At 47.7% G+C, this 24,914-nt stretch overlaps 1 protein-coding gene across 7 annotated transcripts in view; it reads right to left on the bottom strand.

The window, feature by feature from the left end:
• The window catches only part of Csmd2 (CUB and Sushi multiple domains 2), a 581,156-nt gene that overhangs the window by 8,791 nt on the left and 547,451 nt on the right, over window positions 1-24,914 (bottom strand). For 5 of the 7 annotated variants that reach the window (XR_001784158.2, XR_001784159.2, XR_001784160.2 and 2 more), the window contains 11 exons: window positions 24,556-24,729; window positions 19,679-19,861; window positions 14,024-14,200; window positions 12,719-12,898; window positions 12,156-12,329; window positions 9,969-10,142; window positions 9,594-9,667; window positions 6,801-6,912; window positions 6,116-6,295; window positions 3,950-4,015; window positions 1,084-1,245 (listed from right to left, as the gene is read on the bottom strand). Coding sequence is in view for 2 of the 7 variants with exons in the window: in XM_011240560.3 (XP_011238862.1) it covers window positions 1,084-1,245; window positions 3,950-4,015; window positions 6,116-6,295; window positions 6,801-6,912; window positions 9,594-9,667; window positions 9,969-10,142; window positions 12,156-12,329; window positions 12,719-12,898; window positions 14,024-14,200; window positions 19,679-19,861; window positions 24,556-24,729 (1,656 nt within the window). In the remaining 5 variants the exon portion in view is untranslated. Of the gene's footprint in view, window positions 1-1,083; window positions 1,246-3,949; window positions 4,016-6,115; window positions 6,296-6,800; window positions 6,913-9,593; window positions 9,668-9,968; window positions 10,143-12,155; window positions 12,330-12,718; window positions 12,899-14,023; window positions 14,201-19,678; window positions 19,862-24,555; window positions 24,730-24,914 lie in introns of those variants that run through there. The other 2 variants (NM_001281955.1, XR_867884.3) reach the window with 2 other exon arrangements.

Raw genomic sequence — 24,914 nt, 5'->3', positions numbered from 1 at the left:
AAGTTTCATTTATCATTATATATACATATACATATACATATACATATACATATACATATACATATACATATACATATACATATACATATACATATACATATACATATACATATACATATACATATACATAATGTGTGTGTGTATGGGTGCATGCATATATGTGCAGGTGTCTGTGAAGACCAGAAGGAGCTGCCTTCATGTGGGTGCTGAGAACCAAACTTGGGTCTTCCTCAAGAGTAGCGAGTGCTCTTAGCCACCAAGCCATTTCCCCAGCCCTCAAAGTGGTATTTTTTTATCTTGGAGATGTAGTTTGATGAAACCACTTACATTTTATTCTGTGGAAATGCTCTGTTTTTAGCTTTTTGTAATATAAATATAATTTTGAAGTGAACATTGTTTATAATCTTATAATTTTTTTCTGTTTCTATTTCATATGGCAAAAATATCTAAGAATACAGTAATTTTCAAGGGTCTTGCTAGGACTTGCCCAGCTTTCCCTGGAACTGTTTAGACTATGGTGGGATTTGGAGTTTGTGAGAAATCACATTTTGTGTTTGCTTTTCATTCTGATTATGCTTGAAAAGTATTTTTATTTAGTTAATTTATTTGTTTTGTTTTATATATTTTTTTTGTAGTTGGTCTCTCTGTCTCTGTCTCTTTTTTTAAACAGGGTCTCACTATTTGCTGATTGTCCTGGAATTCACTATGTAGACCAGGCTGGCCTCGAACTCACAGATATCTGCCTGCCTCTGTCTCCTGAGTGCTGGTGTTAATGGTCTGAGCCACCACAGCCGGCTCTTTTCTTTAGTGTATTGATTGTACTTGGGTTGCTGGGGATTCCCTGTTTCTACCTTTGGCTCAGTCTTCAGGCTGTTTCTCTTTCCTTTGAGGGAGTTCTTCATGTTTGAGTTATTAGGGTTGCCACTAGTCCATGGGCCAGATGAGTAGACACTCTCTCTTTCCTGACTGACAGGCTGAACCCCACCTGACCCTCTGATGCAGTGACCTGATTCATCCCAGCTGAAGTGTGTGACTGTCACCCCTGAGCCTGCCCTGCTCTCAGACACATGGTTGCGTCCTTACCTGCCAAATGCAGTTCCACCCCACTGTGGTCGATCATGGTGGCGTTGACCTTGCTGTTGGCTACCTGGAAGCCGGTGACTCTAAGCATGGCTGGCTGCTTCTTCCCCTGGTATTCATAGGCCCCTTTCCACAAGGAGTTCTTGGCAAAAACATCCCCTGGAACTGGAGGGATCGAGAAGGTGTGAGTTAGACTTGGAATGTTGGGACAGCCAGGGACAGATTGATTATAGATGAAGACACATGTCTGATGTGGGGGTGATGGTAAGGCACTCTGGTGACTGTGGGGTCCTCTTATGTCTTAGAGGAGGGAATGAAAACTGACATATTGAAGGGACATCTGTATGCCCACCTCCATTGCAACTACTCGCAGCAGTCAAATTATGACAACTGCGGTGTCTGTGGGTGGATGGAAAAAGAAAATGGACTGAACTATGAAATACCATTCACCCCTCAAAAAGGAAAATCCTTTGCTTTGCGATAACATGGACGAACTTGGGGGACGTGATGCTACAGGAAATAAGCCAGAGGGAGGACGGTTATTGTGAGGTGTCACTTACAGACCAAGCTAAAATGTCACACTTTAGAAGCAGAGAGTAGAGAGAAGTGGGGTTGGGGGTGTAGACACATGGTCAAAGGGGACCAAGTTCCAGCTGGTCAGGAAGAGCATTAGTGACTACTGCCCAGTGTCCGACTTTGGTTAATAATAATATACAGTATATTTTAAACATGCTTAAAAAGCATATTTGAAATATTCTAAGTGAGGTGATATGTGTTAATTAGCTTCATGTAATAATGTTACAGCATACACGCAAAGGGTAACTTCATATTGTGCTTCACATACATGTGCCTAAGAATGCAATGTAAATATATTTGCTTAGATGTAGATAATAGCTGTTAAGTCAATGAACTAAGTCAGAACCACAAAGATTAGGTATAGAGAATGGACCAGGACTTGGGGGACAGATAGAGCTCCCTAGAAAAGAAAATAGAACAGGTAATTATGGATGGATGGAGGTTTGGAATGGGAGGATCAGGTGGGGATGAGGGAGGAGATACAGGAAGAGACAGCTAAAGTTAAGGACCACCTGAGGGGGAGCGAGGAAACCTAATACAATAGAAACTTTACAAACTACATACAGATATGAAAGCAATCTAAATGAATTTGCCCAGTAATGGGGGAACACAGAGTCCCAACTGGCCATCTCTTGTCACCAAATGAAGCTTTCAATACCGGAAGTTGTCGACCAAAGGGGTCTCATTGGCATCCTCAGATAACCCAATCTGTTGCCAAGACTGTAGGTTGCATCCCACAATGGCAAAGTAGCATTGCAGAAGAGAACACCTACACAACACACTGAACACAGAATAGTCAAGTGGTGCCTCCGTAGAACCTTCATCCATGTGTGCTGGCTTCATCAAGTACCAGAGACCATCTTCCTCACTTGGGGGCTGCAGCTCTATTCTGCTAGTGGGGGCCGTTCCACCTGCTCATCAGGGTCCCTCTAGGTCTTCAATGCTACAATGGTTAAATACTCCAGTACTTCCAATAACATATACAGTGTGAGTGGGTAGAAGCTCCCTGCTCCCTGGCAAGTGTGGCTCCCAAACCATTCATCTCTGTAGCAGCTTTCTTAGGCAGTGGTTCTCAAGTGGTGAGTTATGACCCCTTTGGGGATTGCATATTAGATATCCTGCATATCTACATATTAGATATCCTGCATATCAGACATTTACATTGCCATTCACAACAGTAGCAAAATTACAGTTATGAAGTAGCAATGAAATGACTTTATGGTCGGGGGGTCATCACGACATGAGAAACTGAATTGAGGGGTTGCAGCGTTAGGGAAGTTGAGAGTCACTGCCTTAAGGCAAGGTTTCCCCTCCCTATTCAACCTAACAACAGTATTTAATTGACGTGAAGCTCAATTGCCAACAGACATAGCTGGTCAAGGACTAAAATGACCCCTGAACCCAATCTATAGAACTTTAACATACATGCCGAGGTACACTACCATTTGGATCTGGAAGGGTCCCCCAGAAGTCCACTATAAAGCTTAGTCCCCAGCATGACACTCTTGGGAGGTGGGAGGTGGAGCGTAGGTGGTGGAAACTTTAGGAGGTGGGGCAGGAGGTTTTAGGTCAGTAGGACATTCCACTGAAGGGAATTGTGGGGCCCCGGTCACTTTATCTTCCTCTTTTTCTCTCATGCAACTGTGAGGTGAGTGGGCTTTCTCCACTGTGTGCTCCCACCAGGACATTTACCACCCCACTGCCAGCCTCAAAGCCAACCAGTCCCGGCTTCATCACCAGAACCATGAATTAAAATAAACATTTTGTCTTCCTAATTGGATTGGATACAGTCTTTGTTACAGCAGTGGAAATCTAACGAGCATGGTAATAAAAGTAGAAGGTCCAACATAGGACATCAGAGTTTGTAATAATTTTGCATTGGCCAAGCTGCACCTGTGGTTCTGTGTGCAGTTCTGGATGCGACATTCTTAAAGACGGTTCAAAGAGGTCCCAGTGACCAGCGAGCTCCCTGAGAAGGAGCAGAGTCTCTGGGTTTGTGAGCACACACTGGTGGGGACTGTGCCAGGAAGGGCGGCACTACCCAGGGATTCCAGAGCTCAGGGTCGCAGTCACTTTTCTGAGGGCCTAGGCTTTCTCTTCTGATGAAGCGTCTCATTAAGGCTCCCTTCCTCCTGATGTTGCCTGTCTTAGGAGCTAGCAGGGAATTGTCTTGGTGTCTGTAGAGGGTCTCCATTCCTTCCCACTGGGCATGGGACCTGTGTGCTTGAAACTGGCTAACTGCACAGCAGAGGCAGCGCCAGTTTCGTGAGCCAGCAGTCTGGACTCTGCCTACCTGAGGCTTGGGTGAGCATAGGCTCCCGGGCTGTGTTGATGGGTCTCCCGCTGGGCCGGACCTCTGCTGGGAAAGGCAAGGGGGAAGAAATAGGGTCAACCTCTGGCTCACTCTGTGGAGGGAAACCGATGATGGCCGCCTGCCTGAAGTTAGGTGAAGATGCTCTCAGGTCATGCACTGGACTCATCCTCTCCTATGAGAATAGTGATGTTACACACCCATCTCAGAAAAGCATGGTGCACAGACAAACGAGGGAAGCAGACACGTCAGTCACAGCTACTGGAGTATCAGACGAGGCACAGAGATGTACGTGTTTATGTGGTTCTTTGTTACTGTATTAAATAAGGACAGCAGAACCTGGCATGATCTTGAAATAGTTAAGGACAACTAAAAATAGAATTATCATGTGATCCAGCAATCCCACTCCTGGGTGTATCCCAAAGAAACTGAATCCACCATGCTGGAGATGAGCCTCATGCTTGGGTTCACTGCAGCGCAGTTCACAGTGCCCAAGATACGCAGCCAGCCTCTCTGTCCTTGGCTTGTGTGACCATAAACACTCACACTCCATGATACATACACACACACACACACACCCACACACATATACACTATACCATACACACCTCATACCACAGCTTACACATATCCACACATATGCCACATCTATACCATACCATATACCACACATTCTTATACCACTTACTACACACACATCCCATACCATATACCTCATACCACAATATACACTCCAGACACACAGCCCACACCATTTCTCTCTCTCTCTCTCTCTCTCTCTCTTTTCTTACACACACACAAACACACCTTACATTGCATATCATACATACACATACTCTCTCTCTCTCTTTTTCACACACACCATATACCCCCATACCATATCTCTCACACATATACTTCATACCACATATAACACACACACTGCACCATTTATCACACACACAACACACCCATACCATACCTCCATACCATCTTTTTCTCCTTTTTTCTCCCACACATAACCCACACCATATATGCTACACACATATAATACCACACACACATACAAAACTCACAATAAACACTCTTACACACAAACCTCACAATAAGCATGTGTGCACACATACATACACACACACAACTTCACAAAACACATATACACACACACCAGATATTTCACACACACCATACTCACCCCCAGCACACCATATACCCCCATCACAAACACATACCATACCATATACCACACACGACATTCCGGAGGCAGTCCTCCCTGGCTCCTGCCCTCCCCTTCAGTGGCCTTCCTCCTCACTCCCAGCATTCAGTGCATCCCTTGGCTCCTCAAGGGGTCATTAGTTCCACCGATCAGGTTACGATGATCAGTGTCTCTTTCAAGCATTCATTATTTCTAAGTCTTCCACATATGGTGGTGACATATTAACATGACAACCAATTTTAAATACCAAGTGTGTCAGGAGAGTAGAGACTGCAGAAAGCGACACCAGGGTGAATGTGAGGAAGGACATGGCTGACAGAGAAGGACTAGAATCCTTTCCCTGCCTGGGCTCCACACACCCGGAAGAACGTGGTGAGGAAGAGCCTTGCTTCACTATCCACTCGGGAGAGGCCGGTGCTGTGTAAATGACCTCCGCAGGGCCATGGTGCTGCCCGACAGGGTTTTGGGGCTTTTCTCTCAGCTCTCTCACCCATTCCCACCCTGACAGTGCTTTCTCAAAATATCTTTATTCCCATTTCCCCCTGTGATGGGCCTGGAGACTCTGGCAAGTGACCCTGGGGCACAGATCATGCCTGTAACAAGATAATGTGCTTTGTTGTGAACTCCTTAGGACAGACAAACACCCCATGCCCAGGACAGGCCTGGCAGGGTGATAGTAAGGCTAACAGGAGGAGATTATAAAGTCAGGCACTCTTCAGGCCTGCTAGGAGGAACTGGGCAGGACACTGCATGCTTGCTTAAGTGAAAGGGATGGTGTGTGTTTGAGTAAGTGGCAGCAGGCGGTGGGGTCAACATGAACTTGTGTGAGCAGTTCTGAAGTGGTCTCCTGCCTCAGCCACACTTCAGTCAGAAGCTGTGACTTCCTCCTGGCCCTGCTCAGAGCCTGCCAACCCCTTCCTCCATAACTCCCGCCCTAGAAAGGGCTGGCTCACCCAGGCAGACGGGCGGTTTGCCTGTCCAGCTGCCGTCGGCTTTGCAGGTACGGTGCTCGGAGCCACCCCGGAGGGAGAAGCCCTCCTGGCAGGAGTAGATGAGTGTGTAACCCATGGATGGCAGGTCCAGGGCCCCGACATTGGCGTGTGTGGGCGTCTCTGGTTGTTTGCAGTGGTGGGCTGGGTGATGAGAGCAAAGACAATGTTAGGCCTGAGGAGTCCGGGATTTGAAGATGCAGCAGACATATTTGAGGGGCCTTTCTTCCACCCCCAACCTTATGTAGTACCCTGTTCCTTTCCATCTCTCCCCTTTCATGCCTGGCTCCCTCTTCTTCACTTCTTTGCAAGTTCACATTCAAGGTCTTTAGGAATACTTTAGCATGATGGCTTAGCCAGTGATGGAGAACCTCAATCTGCAATACTAAGCAAATGACTAATGTCTGCTATGTTTCCGCGACCCTGCCCCTCCATAGTTCTTAGTTCTCAATGGCTCTCGATTACTTATTCTTTGCAAAGGTCTAAGGATGACCTTCAAATTCCAGAAAGGTTTTTGTGTAGAAACATCTGTGATGCCCCAAGAGGCAAGTACTATAGAGAGCCCAACACTGGTCCTGATGGGAGCACATCCCACCACTCCATCCTGGGCTGGTGGATGAAGTGGGGGGTCAGGTGGGGTGGCACTCACGGACACAGTCAGGTGGGGTTCCACTCCAGGTCAGGTTGGGAAGGCAGGTCCTGGTGGTGGATCCCTGAAGCAGGTAACCTTTCTGACAACGGAATAGCACCGTGCTCCCAACCTGCCGCAAGGACAGAAGTGTCCCATGTCACCTTCCACCCAGCAGTGTCTCACTGTCACTTACTTCCCAGGGGAGAACTCCAACTCAGGCTGTTGCCTCTGTCGGCACTATGAAACTTCTCTCCTGGCTGAGTCCTATTGGTCCTTTGGGACTACTGAAAGGATGCCTTGTGACCGGATCAGTGCCCTCACTGGGCATGTCACACTGCTAGGGTGAGCCTTTCCTCCTTGAATGGAACACTGAACCCCAGTCTCCCTGAGCATAAAGTGGGGGCGGCTGCTGTGCCAGAATGACACTGGAAATCTGTGACATTGAAATGGGATGGTGGAGTTGAAAGCATTTTATAAAATGTGAATAACTGTGCAAAACTAAACGATCTTTCTGTGAAACGACGTTCTAGGAACTGGAGACCTGCCACCTTTACGAATGTGGAGAATCTGTGCTTTGGAAAACTCTGTCAGACAGAACTGCTGCCTCCTCTTGTTTGGCTGTGTCCTCATCTCTATCCTCCAAGAGTCACTGGCCTCTTCTGTTCATTTGGCTTAATGGGCAGGTCAGTTTCCCACAATGCAATTCAGACTGTAACATCTCCCAGCTCCAACAGTCATGGGTCCTTAATACCAACAAAGTCAGATTCAGACTCAAGGCAGCTCTTCGTTACACCGGTTTCTTCCACATCCAACCTGTTCTCTCCGCCTTTCTCATTTGGTTCTACAAATTGGGCACATTTCTCTGCCTCGTTGGCCAAATCAAAACCCTCAAGCTAAGTCTGATTCTGCCCTTGTCCCCCAATACTACCATGGGGCCTCCGGGCTCTAGGGAAGCACAAGGTGAGCACCATGCATCCTGAAAGCTCTGCTCCCCCACAATGCTGTCCCCTCTTTGCAGCCAGTCATGATGGGGGTGGGGGTGTCTTCTCGACTGCATCCTTCAGGCTTCTGTTTTGCGCCACTGTGATTTCTGTCCTTGACTCCGCAGCCTGAGTGGCATTTGAGATAGTGGATCAGAGTCACTGCCTTCAAGGGCAGAATAAGATCCAGAATACGCACTTGGCCTCAGGCCCTGCAGGACACCCATGTCTTTGTCTTTGCAAAAGTTATGTATGATGCAATTCAGAGCCACCACACAACCCGGGGGCTGGAATACTGGGCCCAGGTGGCTCATCTGTTATCTCCCTCCCTGTTCCACTCCTCAGCTCCTCTCTGGTAATTGCTATCTTGAATTTGTGTTTTTAATTTCTTTGCCTTGCAAAAAAATTCTATCGTATGTGTTATATGCATGTCGAAATAAGCGAATGTGTTTTTACTGTTTTAATATTCACAGCATCTTTATCCTTCAATAGCATGTTTCTTATGACACCCATGTCATGTAGATCTAGGGTTCATTCATGTTCCCAGCTGTATGATAATCCATTCTGAGAGCACAACACACTTGGGTTGCTTGGTAACAGGTACAAGAGTGTTTCTGGGGTATGTTTCCATGAGCAGAACTTTTGGGCTACGGAGTCTGTGTAACCTTCCCAGTCAGCATCAAGATCCTTTTAGACTGAGCTTAGCTCTCTAGCTCCTTTCTCCTCCTGTGGTACTGCAGCCCACCCCTGCTGGCCTGCCTCCCTAGCCTCGCCCTGATCAGCCATTCCCTGCCTCAGGACTCCTGTATAGGGGACATTTACTCCATCAGGAACGAGGCCCTGTCCTGAATTGGGTGGGCTTTCTTGTCATGAAGCCCACAGTTCAAATGTCACCTTTAGGAGGGCTCTTCCCTGACTCCCATTTCTGAGACAGCACCCTACCCTGTTCACACCTTTCCACATGACACCACGTGGCATTCTGTGTTCTTAGAAGTGATCTAGTTTGCTTGGCTGTTATTGCTAGGCAGGCCCAGTAGAGCAGGGCCCCAGACGTTCATCCTATCCCTTCTGAATGCCTAGCACCTGGGATAGCTTGTTTCCTAGGTGAGAACAGGAGAATATGAATATATGTGTGTGTATATATGTATGTATATGTATATACATATGCATGTATGTATATATATGTATATACATACACATATATATAATCTCATGTGCATGTGCATGTACATGTATATACACACATATGTATGTGTATGTGTGTATATGTGTGTGTGTGTATGTACGTGTATGTGTATATGTATATACACATACCAGTTGACTAGTTCCCAGCCTATCATTCCAGTTAGCTCAGCAGCCATCGTGGGCCCCAGCTCACTGTCCTGACCTGAGCGTACCCTGTCCTCACCACTACCTTTGCTCTGCTCAGGGTCACCCAGGCTGCCTAGAGTTTATTCTGAGGCAGATGTGCAAGATCTACCTGCAGATGGGAGACCCTCTGGCTACTGCCTCACTCCTAGCCCTGGCTGGCTTCCACTGCCCCAATGAGCCCTGTCTGTGGCTAGAGTGTGGGTGTCTTGCTTATTTTGGTATTTTGGTTTCCACAAACATCCTGCTCCAACTCTGGGGTTCCTGGGAACTGTTCATGGCTCTACCTACTGCCACGTTCCACGTCAGCCTGGCTGATGGACGCCAGCACCTTCCATTTCTGAAGGATGCTCCGTGGGTCCGAGATCTTCTCCCCTTGAGCTGCTCCCTCTGGTGCAGCCTCTGGTGCTGATGGTGACAGGGAAAGGCAGAAGAGCAGAAGGCTGGCTTGAGCTCACATTACCTGATAGCCTTGGGAGCTGTTCTGTATTCCAAACTGCGGCATGCCAGGATCTGCACATGTGGTCAGCGTGGGATCTGCACCAAAACACAGAAACAGATCACAGGGTCACTGGCACATTCACTGCCCACCCCCTTCTGATCTGCAGGCCACGGAAGGGACACAGCTACCTCCTGGCTCCACCTTCTGAGCTTCCCACTTGTCTCAGGTCCACGCAGACATTGCATTCCCTAGTTAATTAGCTCTCACTGTCCTACACTCTGTCCCAAGAAGGGCAGTGAAGGACCTTGTCTCCACAAGTGAGACTATGAAGATAGCCATCACTCACCCCCATCACAGCTGCCCAGCAGCCAGGCCACTGCCCCCAGCCCCTCTCACCTATGCAGCTGGGCTGTGTGCCACTCCACGTCCCGTCTGACTGGCAAAACCTCCGTGGGGAGCCCACCAGCACCAGAGGAGCGTGGCAGGAGAAGGACACAGATGACCTGTAGGAGAAACCTCGGTCCTCTCTCCTCCCTCGAGGGGGGACCCCTGGGTCTCCGCAGAACACCGCTGGAAAGATGAGAGACAAAGGTTGGCCCAAGATGCTTTCTGGATCCTAGTTTTCTTCACCCCCTTCTCTAGCCTTTTCTTTTCTTTCTTTCTGTTTTATTTTTCTGTTTTCCTCTGGGTTCACTTGAACCCCGGAACCGGGGGACATGCCTGGGTTAAGTGCCTTTATTCAGGTAAGAAGACCTGAGTTTTGTTCCCAGTAACCAGGTCAGGTGGTTCACAACCACTAACAACTCCAGCTCCAAGGAGTCCAGTGTCCTCTTCTAGCCTCTACAGGTACCAGCTCTTATTCACCTGAGCATGTATGCACACACACACACACACACACACACACACACACACATTTATAAAAATGTTTTAAAAGCCATTGAAATGACAGTGCACAGATCAGTAAGTATTGAACTGTCAGACACAGGTGCTTAGAAAGCTCTTGGTGGCTTCTCAAAAATACAGGTCATGAAAATGTGTCAAGATCCAATACCATTTAAAAGAACTTGAACATATATCATTACAACTATGGTTATGTTTGGGAAATTTAATTTTCATATTTTTTAATAGAGTACAACCCCCCCTCTGTGTGTGTGTGTGTGTGTATGTGTGTGCACATGCACATATGCATGCCTACCTTCAGGTATGTGTGTGTGGAAGCCAGAGGACAATCTCAGCTGTCATTCTTCAGTACTCTCCACATTATTTTTTGAGACAGGGTCTCTCTTTGGCCTAGAGCTTGCCAAGTATATTAAACTGGCTGGCCAGAAAGCCTAGGGGTTCTGTCTGTCTGTCTGTCTGTCTGTCTCTGCCTCCCAGTACTAGAATTACAAGTGTATGTTGCCACACTCAACCTTTTGTTAAAAAATAGCTTCTGGGGGATGGGGTGCCAGGCTTTTGAAGCAACTGCTGACTGGGTCATCTTCCCAGCTACTGTCCACTGCTTTGCTGACTGGGTCATCGCCCCAGCTACTGTCCACTGCTTTGCTGACTGGGTCATCTCCCCAGCTACTGTCCACTGCTTTGCTGACTGGGTCATCTTCCCAGCTACTGTCCACTGCTTTGCTGACTGGGTCATCTTCCCAGCTACTGTCCATTTCTGTTGTTTGTTTTTCTGCAATAAGCATAATTCACTGTTGTTGTTTTTTGTGTGCTGGGGACGGTGCCCAGAATGTCATCCACACTATGCGTGCACTTCACTACTGAGCTACACCCTCAGCCTTCATGATATACAGGCAAGGCGGATCTTTGTTTCAGGAGGAAAAGCAAAATTGAGTCCAGACATTCAGAGGCTGTGACCTGGCACATGTCCCCCTGGTGGGTGAGAATGCTGGGGTGTTGACCACAAGCAAAGTCGTCCTCCCCCCCCCCCCGCTTTTTGTATTTTTTCTGACCTACTGATTCTAAGCACGGTGGAAATTCCCAAAGGGAAGCAGAATTTCTCAGGTGTGTAGATTGTTTCTGAGGGATAGCAGGAGGAAGAAAACTGGTAAACCTGACTGTTGTGTGCAGCATAAGGATGGAGTGAACTTTCCAGAGCCCACTCATGGGTGCACCTAGCATCTTCAGCCCGCTTCTCTGGAAACCCAGGAAACATGAGGCCTGGAATGGACTGGAGCTCATCAGAACACAACTGGTCCAGGCAGATAATGGATAGTCTCTCCACAGAAAGCAACCAGACATCTTTCCATGAAGAGAGACATGTGTCTGGCATATGCCTCACTCTGATACTGATCCCTTCAGGTCTGGGGACACTGCTATTATGTCTGACTTCATTTCCGACCACCATGACTTCCTCAGTGTCTAAATTCAGGCCTCCATTAAAATATTCTCAATGTCTTCCTTTAAATTTCCCTCCCACTCTCATGGCGTCTTGAGAAATAGCTCTGCTTCAGGGAGAAAGCTGATGATTCTATGCTTTCCATAGAGAGCGCTGGTATATGCGCGTGTGAGTGCGCATGCGCGAGGGGGGAAACTGCGTGCTGTCATGGAGGACGGTGCCGAGGGCCCTTGGGAGTCACTCACGGAAGCACTGAGGCAGCTCTCCGGTCCAGGATCCGTTTCCCTCGCAGGTGAGCACGGCAGGCAGGGAGAGCTGGTATCCCTCCAGGCAGGCATAGCTCACGCTAGAGCCCCACGTGAAGTCAGACCCCACCACTTTCCCATTCGGGATGAGCTGAGGAGGTTTGCACATGATAGCTGTGGGGAGACCAGAGGAGGCTGAGTTCTGAGGCTGCCCTGAGGAAACAAGCCCCGTTACTACTGTCACCAGTACCACCAGCTACCATGCAGCAGCTGGAGTCTGGGCCAAGCAGGACTGGAATGAATCTGAGGCAGTTCCAATCTTTTATTTTGCGGGATCTGTCTCATGTATAACATTTCTGTTCTCCCATCACACAGCCCTTGAGGATGCTTGAGGGTCAGATCTTTCCTCAGGACCTTCCAACTTCCTGACAATCTGAGCAGGACCAGCCTTAACCATGCGCACTCCTGCTGGGATGCCAACCCCCCTCCCCCATGTTCAAGGCTGATGCCTACATGTGTCTCTTCTTTGCCCCCCTACCCGCATCCTCAGCCTCCAGACGTACCTTTGCAAACCGGCTTGGTACCGTTCCAGGTCCGGTCCTTGGTGCAGCTCAGCACAGACACTCTGTGTGATTCCATCACATAGCCGGGGACACACTGGTATGTCACAGTCTTGTTGTACCTGAAGTCATTGCCCAGCCGGATGCCATTGGCTGGAATCCCAGGGTCACCACAGTTTATAACTAGGGTAAGAAAGACACAATGCTTGTCACTCCTAGCCCAGGCCTTGTCTCCTCAGCATCTCAATCTACAGGTCCACTGTTCATGCCTATACCATGCATGCCATCTAATTACACGATGGCCTCCCTTCTTGTTCAAACCCACTCCTCTGAGAGGAAGGACCACAGGACTTTATTTCCTAAAGTAGGCAAGGTCCTGGGCAAGGAGTGTTTCTAGACTGAAGAACATATGATGTGTTTGTTAATGGATCAAAATGATAGCTTGTCCTGGGATGCAACATCTCCTATGACAGTCTTTCTGAGAGGCTTTTTTTTTTTCAGACCCAGAAGCAGGGTCTTAAGACCTATGCGATAATTAAGTCCCGTTTATGAGACACGGTACGACTGGTGATCTATGTATGAACTTAATGTAGGATTTCAGATGGAGTCTGAGCTCACAGAGTTGACTCTGAAAGGAAGAAATCTCAGAGTTACTCAGTCCATCTCTTCCCTCTGTCTGGGTACCACAATATCTGGCTTTCTGAGGAAAAGGGTCTGGGGCACCCTGAGAGGGGCAACAAAGAAGAGCTAGGCAGATGCAATGCTCAGAAGCTGGGTTGGGGTGGAGATGTGTCTGAGTGAGATAGGGAAAGATGTGAAGATGGCGGGTGGTGTCAGCTTCAAAGTGGACAGAGTATGACAGAACCTTGACCCTGAAAGGAAAGAGAAAGGGGGTGAACCAGAGCCTGGATGATGGCTTGTGTATTGTATCAGCCCCTGTGAACCTCAGCTGTCATGTATAAACAGTGGGGCTCACAGCTACTGTGTCCCTGCTCACACCATCCTGGTGCATGCCCGCATGCGCATCTTGCACTAGGCTCACCCTTTTTATAAACTATGATCCTCAGAGAGTAAGTCTGCACAGATACGTCATAGGGCTGTGGTGAGATTCTGGCGGTGTGTACATGGGAGGGGAAGCACTTAGCTCCATGGTTGCTGTACAGGAGAATACGCTCAACGTACAGAGGCATTCGAACGGTTCCACTGTAATCATTTTCTCCAGACTCCCACTGACAGCTTACTCGGCAGGGAGGGGCTGGGTGGTCTGAGCTGCCATTTGCAACAGAGCCCAGGGGGCTTGGCTCTTACCTGTGCACTCAGGGTCACTGCCTGTCCAGGTGCCATTGACAGAGCAGTGTCGGCTGAGCAGGCCCGTGGCATAGTAGCCTTCACGACACTCATAGACAACGGAACTGGAGAACACCAGGCCATCGCTGAACACCACTCGGGCATTGCTTGGAGTTCCGGGGTTCCCACATGAGATCACTGGAAAGGCAGAAGAGTGTGTTAGCCCCCAGAACCCAAACTGCCGAGCTGAAGAACCATAGAACCCTAAAGATGGGGGCACATCTTATGCTGCTGTTTTATTGTCTCATTCATAGGAAGGGACAGACCTGTCTGAGATTTTCTTGTAAAATTATTTTATTTGTACATGTGTGTACGTGTTTCTGTGTGCATGCATGCCTGTGTATGTGTGAGCCTGTGTGTGGAGGCAAAGGGTTGGTATCAGGGCTCTTCCTCCATCACTCTGCACCTTAGTTTTTGGAGACAGGGTTTCTCACTGAATCATCCATTTGGCTAGGCTGGCCGGCCAATGAGATGCAAGGATTTGCCTGCCTCTGCTTCCTCCTTCCTCCAGCCCTGAGGTTGTAACAGAAGTCACCATGCCTGTGGTAGTGGTTTGAATATGCTTGGCCCAGGGAGTGGCACTATTAGGAGGTGTGGCCTTGTTGGAGGAAGTGTGTCACTGTGGGGGTGGGCTTTGAGGCTCTCCTCCTAGCTGCCTGGAAGCCAGTAGTCTTCTCCTGTTTGCCTTAAGAACAAGATGTAGAACTCTCAGCTCCTCCTGCACCATGCCTGCCTGGACACTGCCATGCTCCCGTCTTGATGATACTGGACTGAACCTCTGAACCTGTAAGCCAGCCCCAGTTAAATATTGTCCTTTATTAGATTTGCCTTGGTCATGATGTCTCTCCACTGCAATGGAAACCTTGACCAAGACACCTGCTTTTATACACGTGCCGAGGAACTGAATTCAGGTCCTGGGGCTTGCCTGGCAGGCACCTTACAGAATGAGCCACCTTCCCAGCCCTGATTCTAACTGCACATTCCTCAATCTGTGATAATATTTATGTCAGGCTCCTTCTAACACTCTTCCAGGATGCTGCTAATGGGACTCTGGATCTGGGTACTCTCTTATTTTTAAGTTTTATTTATTTCTAATTGAAAGTGAAGTTATTTTTGCACAATATGTTTTTTTTAAAGTCATCTTTAAAAAATTTTTTTTTAATTTTATGTATGAATGCTTTGCTGTGTATACACCTGCATGCCAGAAGAGGGCGCCAGATCCCTTTATAGAGGGTCATGAGCCACCATGTGGTTGCTGGGAATTGAACTCAGGACTTCTGGAAGAACAGCCAACGCTCTTAAGAGCTGAGCCATCTCAGCAGCCCCATATAATGTATTCTGATCACAGTTTCTTTTCTCTCTTCTCCTCCTAGATCTTTCCTGACACCATCACAATCCCCACCCCCACCCTACCCCCTCTGTCTGGTTGATCTGTTTGTTTCTCTGGTCTTTGGCTTTCACTGAAAAGGGAGTTTAAGGCAGGAGAGGAAGGAGCTAGAATCTGCGACTGAGCCACCACAGCCCCAGCCCTCTGCAGCAGATAACGGCTTAGCATGTGATATAGTTCATGAAGAGAGGCTGGCACAATACTAGACTCCCCACCCCTATTTTTTTAAGAATAAGAATAGCAAGTTTGTGTCCTAGCATTCTTCAAAGGCGAGTTTATGTAGGTAGGAACCTTTGAACTCCTGGACTTTGAATGCATTTAGCGTGTTAGCAGCCACTGCTCTTATTCTTCCTGTTGACACTGAAGTTGCCACACTTGGCTGAGGGGAGCCTCTTCGGTATGGCAGTTTCCTTCACACTATCCCATTTACCTTTAGTGGGTTTCTTGCTGGGGAGGTGGAATACTTCAGGTTTATCTTGCTAGTCACCAACCCAGCTCTGTAACCATTGCTCCAAAGAACCTGGCTTCTCTAAGAGTCGTCACTGCAGCTGAGCAGCCGTGGATTCTAGATGGTTGGGCTGTGTAGACAACGTTTCGAATGGAAAATACCTGTGCCAAGAGCACATAGTGACACTGCCAGTCCCACTTGGGGCTTAAGAGTTTTCATGTAAGATGAAGTTTTTAAGAACTCTCTCTCCGTGTGTATATGGCATATGTGCCCATGTGTGTGCACACAGATGTATGTGTCCCTTGCATACCTGCAGAGGCCAGAGGACACTGTTGGGGGTCCTGCTCTATCATTCTCTGCCTTATTTCTTTGCTCCTCACTGAACCTGGAGCTAGGCCAGCAAGCCATAGCAGTCTTCCTTTCTCTGCCCCTTGAGACACTGGAGTTATAGGCAGATGGCTACACCCTTCTATACTTTTAAAATTGCGAGTGTGGGGAGATTTGAACTCAGCTCTTTATACTTGTGCCACAAGCCAACTCATTGGCTCCTACTTCTTTATTTGTATGTGCTGAAAAATCTTGGCTCTTGATGACAGTAAATAATTACTTATCTGCTTTATCTATGTTATGTTTTATATGGAATGGCTTTTGAATAATAATACCCACATTGTTTCTGTCGGGAGCCAGGCAGGCTCGGGCTTTTCCTGAGGCTCTGATGTGCAGAGAAGGACCACAGTTCCCTGTATAAAGCCGGGACATGCTGGGCATGGGCAGAAATGGCCTGGGCCAGAACCTGGAGGAGCTGTGACTTCATCCTGAGAATGCAGCTCTCCTCTCTAAGGGGCTATGGTTAACAGTCTCAAGGTCACTGACCGCTCCTCTGTGATGCACGTGAGATACCCTGTGTTCCCTCTGTGCATATTGCTTGATTAGCTTCCATTGAAAGCTGTATTTAAGATGCTATACTTCTTACTAAACTTGCTTGATATAACACACAGCTTGACATAAGACGTAAAGCCTCCTGACCCCAAAATGCCTATTTTATTTATTTTCTGACCCCCTGGTCTTTCCTCTCAGGGACCTGTCACTGAAGAATGACGCGGTGATCCAAGTCAGTTTCTGATACCCTGATGGCTGAAAATAGTTTGAGGATTCTTTGTGGTTCTCTTTGTCTTTAGGATATAAAACCCTGGTCAAATCCCACTTGGCCAGATAGTTGAAATAATTCTCTGAATTACGAATTCACCAAGCGGATATGTAGTTAGGGTCACTCGTGCCCCGCCAGGATTTTTACATAGATGGTGTATAATTCTAATAGCTGATTTGATTTTGTAATGATGAACAAACGGCATGTCTGCAGCCCCAGAGTAAAGTCTACGTGTAATTTTTGTATTGCTAGCACAGCAGACAGGCCATGCGTTTCCTTCATCCAGTGAATCTTTGTGCTGTCAAGGAGCTTGAGACGCAGTGAATAAGTTATGTTCCCTGCACTTCAGGAGCTCACGTCTGTTCTTTTTGGGGGTGCTGCTGCTGTGTGTGTGTACAAGGCAGGCATGCGAATGAGCAGGTGTCTACACCCAAGTACGTGCGCGCAGAGGCTGGAAGAGGATGCCGGCTGTCTGTCACTTTCCACCTCGGTCTCTGCGTTGAGACAGGGTCTCTCCGTTGAGACAGGGTCTCTCTCTGAACTTGCTGTTTTGGTGCCGCTTGATGAGCGCCTCAGGCTCTCAAGATCCACCTTTCTCCATTCCCAATGCTGGGGTTACAGGACTCAAAGCCATGCCAGGCTTTTTATATGGGTGCTGGGGGTTTGACCTCATGCATTCATGCTCGGAGAGCATGTATTCTTACCCACTGAGCTACCCGCCCCTGGGGTCTCAAGTCTGTCCTTAAGAAATCCACACATTAAACACGAATTCAAATAATAGCCTAAGTGTAACAGTTAAAGGAGGAAAGTACCAAGATCGGAGCAGTTGGGGATGGGGCGGGGCCTAAAATGGGAATTTGAGGACAGCCTCCATGGTGACACCCCCAACATTCACTTCCAGCCCAAACCCTTGTCAAATTTCTGACCAGACCCCTGTTGATGTGGCTGACCCCACCCTAGGATCTGAATGTCATCAAAAGAGCTTTGGCCCATTGGGTGTTTAAGAAAACACTAAATTCTCCCCTGCAAGGCACTTTCCTGGCATCCCACGCCTCTCTTGATATAACTAAAAAGAGTCTACAGAATCCAAATAACACCTCAAGAACGGAGACCTGGACACTGCACCTAATCTTCAGGAACATTCCATCGGGGTCTCCAGCACCTGCTGTCTGATGCCTCTTCTTTTTTCAGCTTACACGTCTTGGGCCCAGTTCTCTGGTGACTTTTGGTCTGATCCTACCATATGTGGATTCTACCATCTTTTCCCTGTCTCTCACTCTACCTAGGAACTCACTCTTTTCTTGGTCAGCTTAGATGCCCAGATTAATCATAACCACTGCCCCATCCCTCTGCCTTGCCTCCTCTGCCCCACCCGCTCTGAGCTATTCCTTCTGCCCATCCCCCACCCCCCACTGCCCAGCGCCTTTGCCACTGTCCGCCAACCACTGTCTTCACTGTCTGATGAAGCCTCCTTCGCTCGTGACTCCAATGCACACTATGCCTGCATTGTGTGGGAACACCAGAGGTTGGACCATCTGGGGCTGACGGCTTCCTCACTGAATGACTGACCCTTCGCTCCACAGAAGTTCTCAGCACTGTTTGGCAGTGGCACGTGGCCCACTCCCACCTTCCTACATAATTAATTCACTTCATCTCCTTAATTTTCTTGTTCAACATTACAACGCTGTTAAAACTCTCTCTTTCCTAGGATAGTTCAGAGCTTTGATTTAGGGAGAGACAGACAGACAGACTGACACACACACACACAGAGACAGAGAGACGGATAGACAGACACTGGGACAGTTGCAAAAAACGATGAATTCTGGAAAGAGATGATTTAAGCTAGATTCCCTCCCCAGAAGTTTAGGAGTGGCTTTCCCTTATTGATACTGTCTTAGAAAACATTCTTGAGACCCATCCTTAAATTGAATTTATATTTCTTTTGGTCTGTAGAGTGTCCGGCATCTCTTGCATTGGTCTACAAGCCCTGATTGATTAAGATGCGTGTCTCAGTCTGTCCAGGGTACTATAACACAATACCATAAACCAGGCAGCCTTTACAGACTGGAGATTCACTTTCTGTTTTGGAGGCTGGGAAGCCTAAGATGAAGAGGCCCCTAGATTCCGTGTCTTGCAAGAATCAATCTTTTGGTTCATGGCTGGTGGCATCTCACTGCATTCTCACACAGCAGGAAGGGCAGAGCGCTCTCTGGGTCCCTGTCATGAGAGCTTGACATGATTGCTTTACCCTTGTGACCTGGATCCTTCTCAGAGGACCCATTGTGTTGGTGATCAGAGTTCAACTTATATGGATTTTGGGAGGGCTCAGGAATTCCACCATGTAGTAGGTCCGTTCTGGTCAGCACTGTGTCTCCCATACAGACCATAACATTTAGCACATGGTTGCTAAGTTAAACTACATGGAAGGTTAATAACCCATGGGGTCATTTAATGTCTTTTGACTTTTCCTTTTTTAGGTGGGGGGGGGGCTTGTTTACCTTTGGATTACTAATATAAATGGACACAAGCTGTCTGTTGATGTGCACAGTCCACAAGGGTGGGCATTTGAGGCATGGCTGGGGGCAGAAATGCTGGGGTGGGCAGAGGGAGAAGCAGAAGGGTCACATACATTACCTCCACACTCAGGCTGCGACCCGCTCCAGGAGCCATTGGCTTGACACATTCGCTCGGAAGATCCCCGGAGCACGTGGCCAGCGTCACAACTAAAGCGCATTACACTGCCTGGGGCAAAGCTGTCTCCTAGGCGGATGCCATGGGCTGGGATCCCTGGGTCACCACAAACTCCTGTGCTGGTTCCTGGAAGAGGAGAACACAGCACACAATGAGGGATTTTGTTTTTATTTATTTAATTTAATTTAATTTAATTTAATTTTTTTTATTTTATTTTCTTCATGGATGCAAATGGAGTAGAGGTCTCCATTAGAGAAAGAGTTGGGCTGCTGGTAGGGAGGAAGCAACGAACTCTGCGGATGTAGGAGGTGACAAGAGACAGTGGTCAGCCCACAGGGTCTGCATAAACTACAGCGTTTGGAAGATAAGCGAAGGAGGGCAGAGAACAGGAGACAGAGCCGGCTAACTTAGTGCCTGGGGAACCAAGGTCCATGTTATGGGAATACACGCCAGAGCCCCATGGAGGAAGATGTCAGAATGAGTGGCTCTACCCCACTACTCCGTAGTTAGAACACACAGTTCTCAAGTCCTTGGGAGCCACACAGGAAGGGCAGCTCATTCCAGGCTAGAACTCCAGTGGTCCAGGCTGCCACATCCCAGCTTCTCCCTCTCGCCTTGGCCCTCCCATACCTGCTGGCCAATGGTACCCTCTCCACTCTCCACATCACTCTGTCTCAGCTTAGAGGTCCACTGTTCTTTGCCTGAGCGACTGCAAAAGCTTCCCGAACAGTTCCTTCCTCTGAATCTCTCCAACCTTAAGCCTCCAACTGTAACAATCGCTGACCTTGAACAGTCGATGACTGACCCTGCTTTTTTTTTTCCTGTAAGAACATCTCTGGGGGGAGTTTCAGTGCTGACAGGATAAAACCCAAACTCTTTACCACGGGTTTACCTTCCCACAGTGCAGCTGGAGCTTGATCCTGGCCTTTATTTATCTTCTACAACTTAAAAAAAATTTCAATCTGTCCATCCATCCGTCCCACTGTCTGTCTAGTATGTGTACGTGTGTGTGAACGCGCGCGTGTGCAGGCATGATATCTGGTGAAGCACACATAAGGAAATTCAAAATGAGAAATTGCTCCTGTAAGACTGGGCTGTAGGCAAGCCTATTGAGCATTTTCTTGGTTACTTGTAGACCTGGGAGGGCCCAGCCCACTGTGGGTGGGGCCATTCCTAGGCCAGTGGTCCTGGATTCTATCAGAAAGCAGGCGGAGCAAGCCAGTCAGCAGGATCCCTCCATGGCCACTACGTCAGCTCCTGCCTCCCGGTTCCTGCCCTCTTTGAGTTCTTGCCCTGGCTTCCTTCAGAGATGGATTACAATGTGGTAAGGACAGTGTGTATGTGGGGATCAGAGGACAGTTTGAAGGCAACGGTTCTCTTCCTCCACTGAGTTCAGGGATCGAACTTGGGTTGTCAGGCTTGGTGGTGAGCACCCTTCCCCACTGAGCCATCTGCTTCTTCTCAAGTCTCATCTTATTTTTTTAATTGATAAATAATGATTAATAAATGCCATGACAAGACTCAGATACATATGATGTCTTGGTGCATATGTGGTCCATGTTCTTACCATGAGGAAATGGTAACTATTTGGGGTGATTAATCCTTGTGTTTTCATTGAAGATTTTCTATTCACTAATTTTTTCATAAAGGTGAACTACAGCTTACATGCCTTACACCCCATTACTTCATTTTTGTCCTGCCCCTGTATGCTACACTCCATCACTTATCTGGCTTTTGACATTCTACAAATCCTCTCGAGAGTGTCAAAGGACCCAAGGAATGAGGGAGGGCAGACAGCAGAAGACAGAGCCATAGGACATAGCGTCTGAGGGATCTAGGATCTGTGTTATAGAGAAACACTGCTGAGCCCATGGAGGAGGAAGATGTCAGAATAAGTGGTTTGCCAAGAGATAAAATACTATAGGTTTGGTGGCATCTGTACTCTCAAGGACCCACATGTGTAAGCATTGAATGTTAGTATTCGAAACTATACTGGGTTAGCAGGAGTAAAAATGTTTCAGTCTTAACTCTGCCATGGTTTACCTGTGGTATCTCTCTCATCCTCATCCTTAGAGTTACTTTGTGTAGTCTCAGACCATGAGGGTATGAAGTAGCCCTGTGTTCCTCAAATGTTCCACAATGTGTTTAGAAAATAGAAAGCGTATCTCATTTGGCTAGATTTTGTTGCCTTTTGGAGTTTTCCAGGATGAAGCACAGGGAACGGCTGGTGTTGGGTTCTAGAAGAGCCCCTGATGGCAAAAGGCTGATTCCACATTGGTTCTCCTGCCTCAGCTAGACTCTATTGCTTACTACTGTAAGCAGGCAGGAGAGCTGAGTTCTCCAGTTCCATGCTTGTTGTAATAGGGGGTCTATCTATATGGGAATCTGGGACAGAAAACTACACCATGAGGGCAGATAAAAGGGGGTGACTCTGTACTGAAAAGTACATCAGCAAAGATGGGGAGACCTGAAATGGGTCTTGAATGTCTCTATGTCCTTCTTATTCAGGGGCTGATGACACAAAAATTGAGGATATTTTGTTATTCCTTCTCTGGATTACTGATTGCATAGGATGAGGCTCGAAAGTTGAAATTCTTGAATGTGTTATTTCTGTCTCTGTCTCTTTGTCTCTGTATGTCTCTGTCTCATTGTCTCTGTATGTCTATGTCTCTAGCTCTGTTTCTCTCTCTGTCTCTCTTTCTGGGTTTTCAAGACAGGAATTATCTGTGTAGCCCTGGATACTCTGGAACTCGCTCTGTAGACCAGGCTGGCTTTGAACTCATAGAGATCCTCCTGCCTCTGCCTCTTGAGGGCTGGGGTTAAAAGCACGGGCCACCAGTGAAAGTGTTATTTCTTAAAGACACACAGGAGGTGCCGTGTCCAAGACAACATATGCATGCTTCAGCCAGGAAGGCTTTAGCTTAGTTTTCTGGACAGGAATGGACTTACTACTTTCTAGCTTCTGCTGGCACAGTGACAGAGAAGGAAGTGACTCTCTGGGTTAGAAGAAACCTTCACTTCTGTATTGTGCCCCAGAGGATGACCGTGCTAATGGACAGGAAGTCCTTTTTGTTTCTTTTCCCCTATTTGGCACTTTTCTTTCCATGGCGAACAAAGACACCCAGAGTAGATCAAACAAACACTAAGAACATTCATCATCCCAGAGTGGCTAGAGGGAATCATTATGTGCAAATATTATCCTGGAAGAGTTGGACAACCCCTCTCTCCTTCTTTGCACACCCCCTCTTCCTGGAACTTACTCTGGATACCTAGGGTCTCTGTGTACATGACTCTGCCTTTCCTGTTTTATATTCCAAACACATCCCCTAGAAGTCCCAAAGGAAGTAGTCAAGGCCCTTGCTAGCAGGCGAAAGGCATCCTCATGGTTCATGAGGAGTCTTATCTACTTCATCTGTCAAGTGGTCCATGAGATTAACAAGGCTTACTGTCAGAAGTGCTAGTGGTCATCATGATGTGCCTGGGGCTGTCTGGGAAGCCAGGAACCCGTTGGCACAGTCGCTTTGAGATCTTTTCCTTTTTGGAGAGACTTAATAAATACTGGCTCGATATTCTATCAGGGTCCTAAGCACCAGTAAGCAGGCTCTTCTGGAAACTCGAACTACAAGGGCTGTGCTTCTTATGGGGAGATGGGTTCTTTATGACAAGGAGGTTGGGATCTTTACCTGTAGGAAGGATCTGGAAGAGGGAAGGGCTACGGATTGTTAAGGGAAAGGTGGGCTCCCCGGGGAATCTCAGGCTAATTGAGCAGCTGTACCCTGGAGACATTCCTTGGTAGTGCCAGGTAGGTTTACTCTAAAAAAGACTTGGCTGTGTCTGCTTACATTTAGCCTGGTGGTTTCTGCTACTGGTTGTAAAATTCACTTTCTGGTGTATGGTTCTGTTGCAAGACATTATGGATGAATTTCTGGTTTAGGGAATGTGGACATGGGATTTCTTTAAAGCTTTATTTATTTATTTATTTATTTATTTATTTATTTATTTATTCATTTATTTATTCATTTATTTATATGAGTGCAGACCAGAAGAAGACATAAGATTCTATTACAGATGGTTGTGAGCCAACATATGGTTGCTGCGAATTGAACTCAGGACCTCTGAAAGAGCAGCTAGTGCTCTTAACCACCGAGCCACCTCTCCAGCCCCAAGAAGGGTTTCTCTATGTTTCCTGGATGTCCTGGAGCTCACTCTGTAGATCCAGGCTGACTTTGAACTCACAAAGATCTTCTGTCTCATGAGTGCTGGTATTAAATGTGTGTGCCACCACTGTCTGGGGGCACACAGGATCTTTGCTACTTCATAACATGTCAGAGTTCTCATGTCAGAGACTAGTGATTTAGCATTTAGTAAAATGACATGCCTGGGTACTGGTGTCTCAGGGTGGAGGCTATCCCACGAGGTAGTCAGGACATGGGACAAGTTGAATTAGTAGATACTGATGAGAGAGAAGGAGGCAAGATGGGGCGCAGGAAGCCTGACATAGAGGAGAGAAGATCACAGACACAAAGATGACGGACTGGACCATCATCCTCAGGAGCACATGAACTCAGATTTCTAGATAGGACCAAAGCTCCAGGCGGACCTCCCAAGTCAGTACCTTGCCTATTTTTTGCAGTCTATTGGTTATTTGGGCTTAATAAGAATTGAAGAAAGGCTTGAGCACATTTCAAGTTCTTTCTAGAGATGCTGTCATATGAAAGATGGGGTACAGGTTCCTAAGCTGTAATGCCCTCCTGTTCATGGACCATGCCCCTCCCATCCAGTGCCCCTCCAGCCGCCTGCACATACTCTACGCTCCATACCTGAGCAGTGGGGGAGGGAGCCTGTCCAGTGTCCGTCCAGTCCACACATGCGGGTGGAGTTTCCCACCAGAGTCCGCTTGCCCGTGCAGCTGTAACGCACAACGGCCCCCACTATGTAGCTGTCTCCAGACATTTGGGCATGAGGTGGAGAGCCAGGATGGCCACAGGACACCACTGTAGGAAGAGAGCAAACACCTCAGTGGCTTTGTTTGGAATGGGCCACCATTGCTCCACACATGCTTCTTGTGGGAAGTGAGGAAGGACAGGAAAAGTGAACTTTCTGATAGCTCATCCGTCAGGCACCAGCAGACAAAGCCTGCCTACTTTGGAAGCTGAGATTAATATGTAGGCAGTACTTA

The sequence above is a fragment of the Mus musculus genome, chromosome 4 (genome assembly GCF_000001635.26).
Source record: "Mus musculus strain C57BL/6J chromosome 4, GRCm38.p6 C57BL/6J".
NCBI classification, from domain to species: domain Eukaryota; kingdom Metazoa; phylum Chordata; class Mammalia; order Rodentia; family Muridae; genus Mus; species Mus musculus.
Note: the sequence above shows the minus strand (reverse complement) of the source record. Positions and strands in the feature narration are given on the sequence as shown.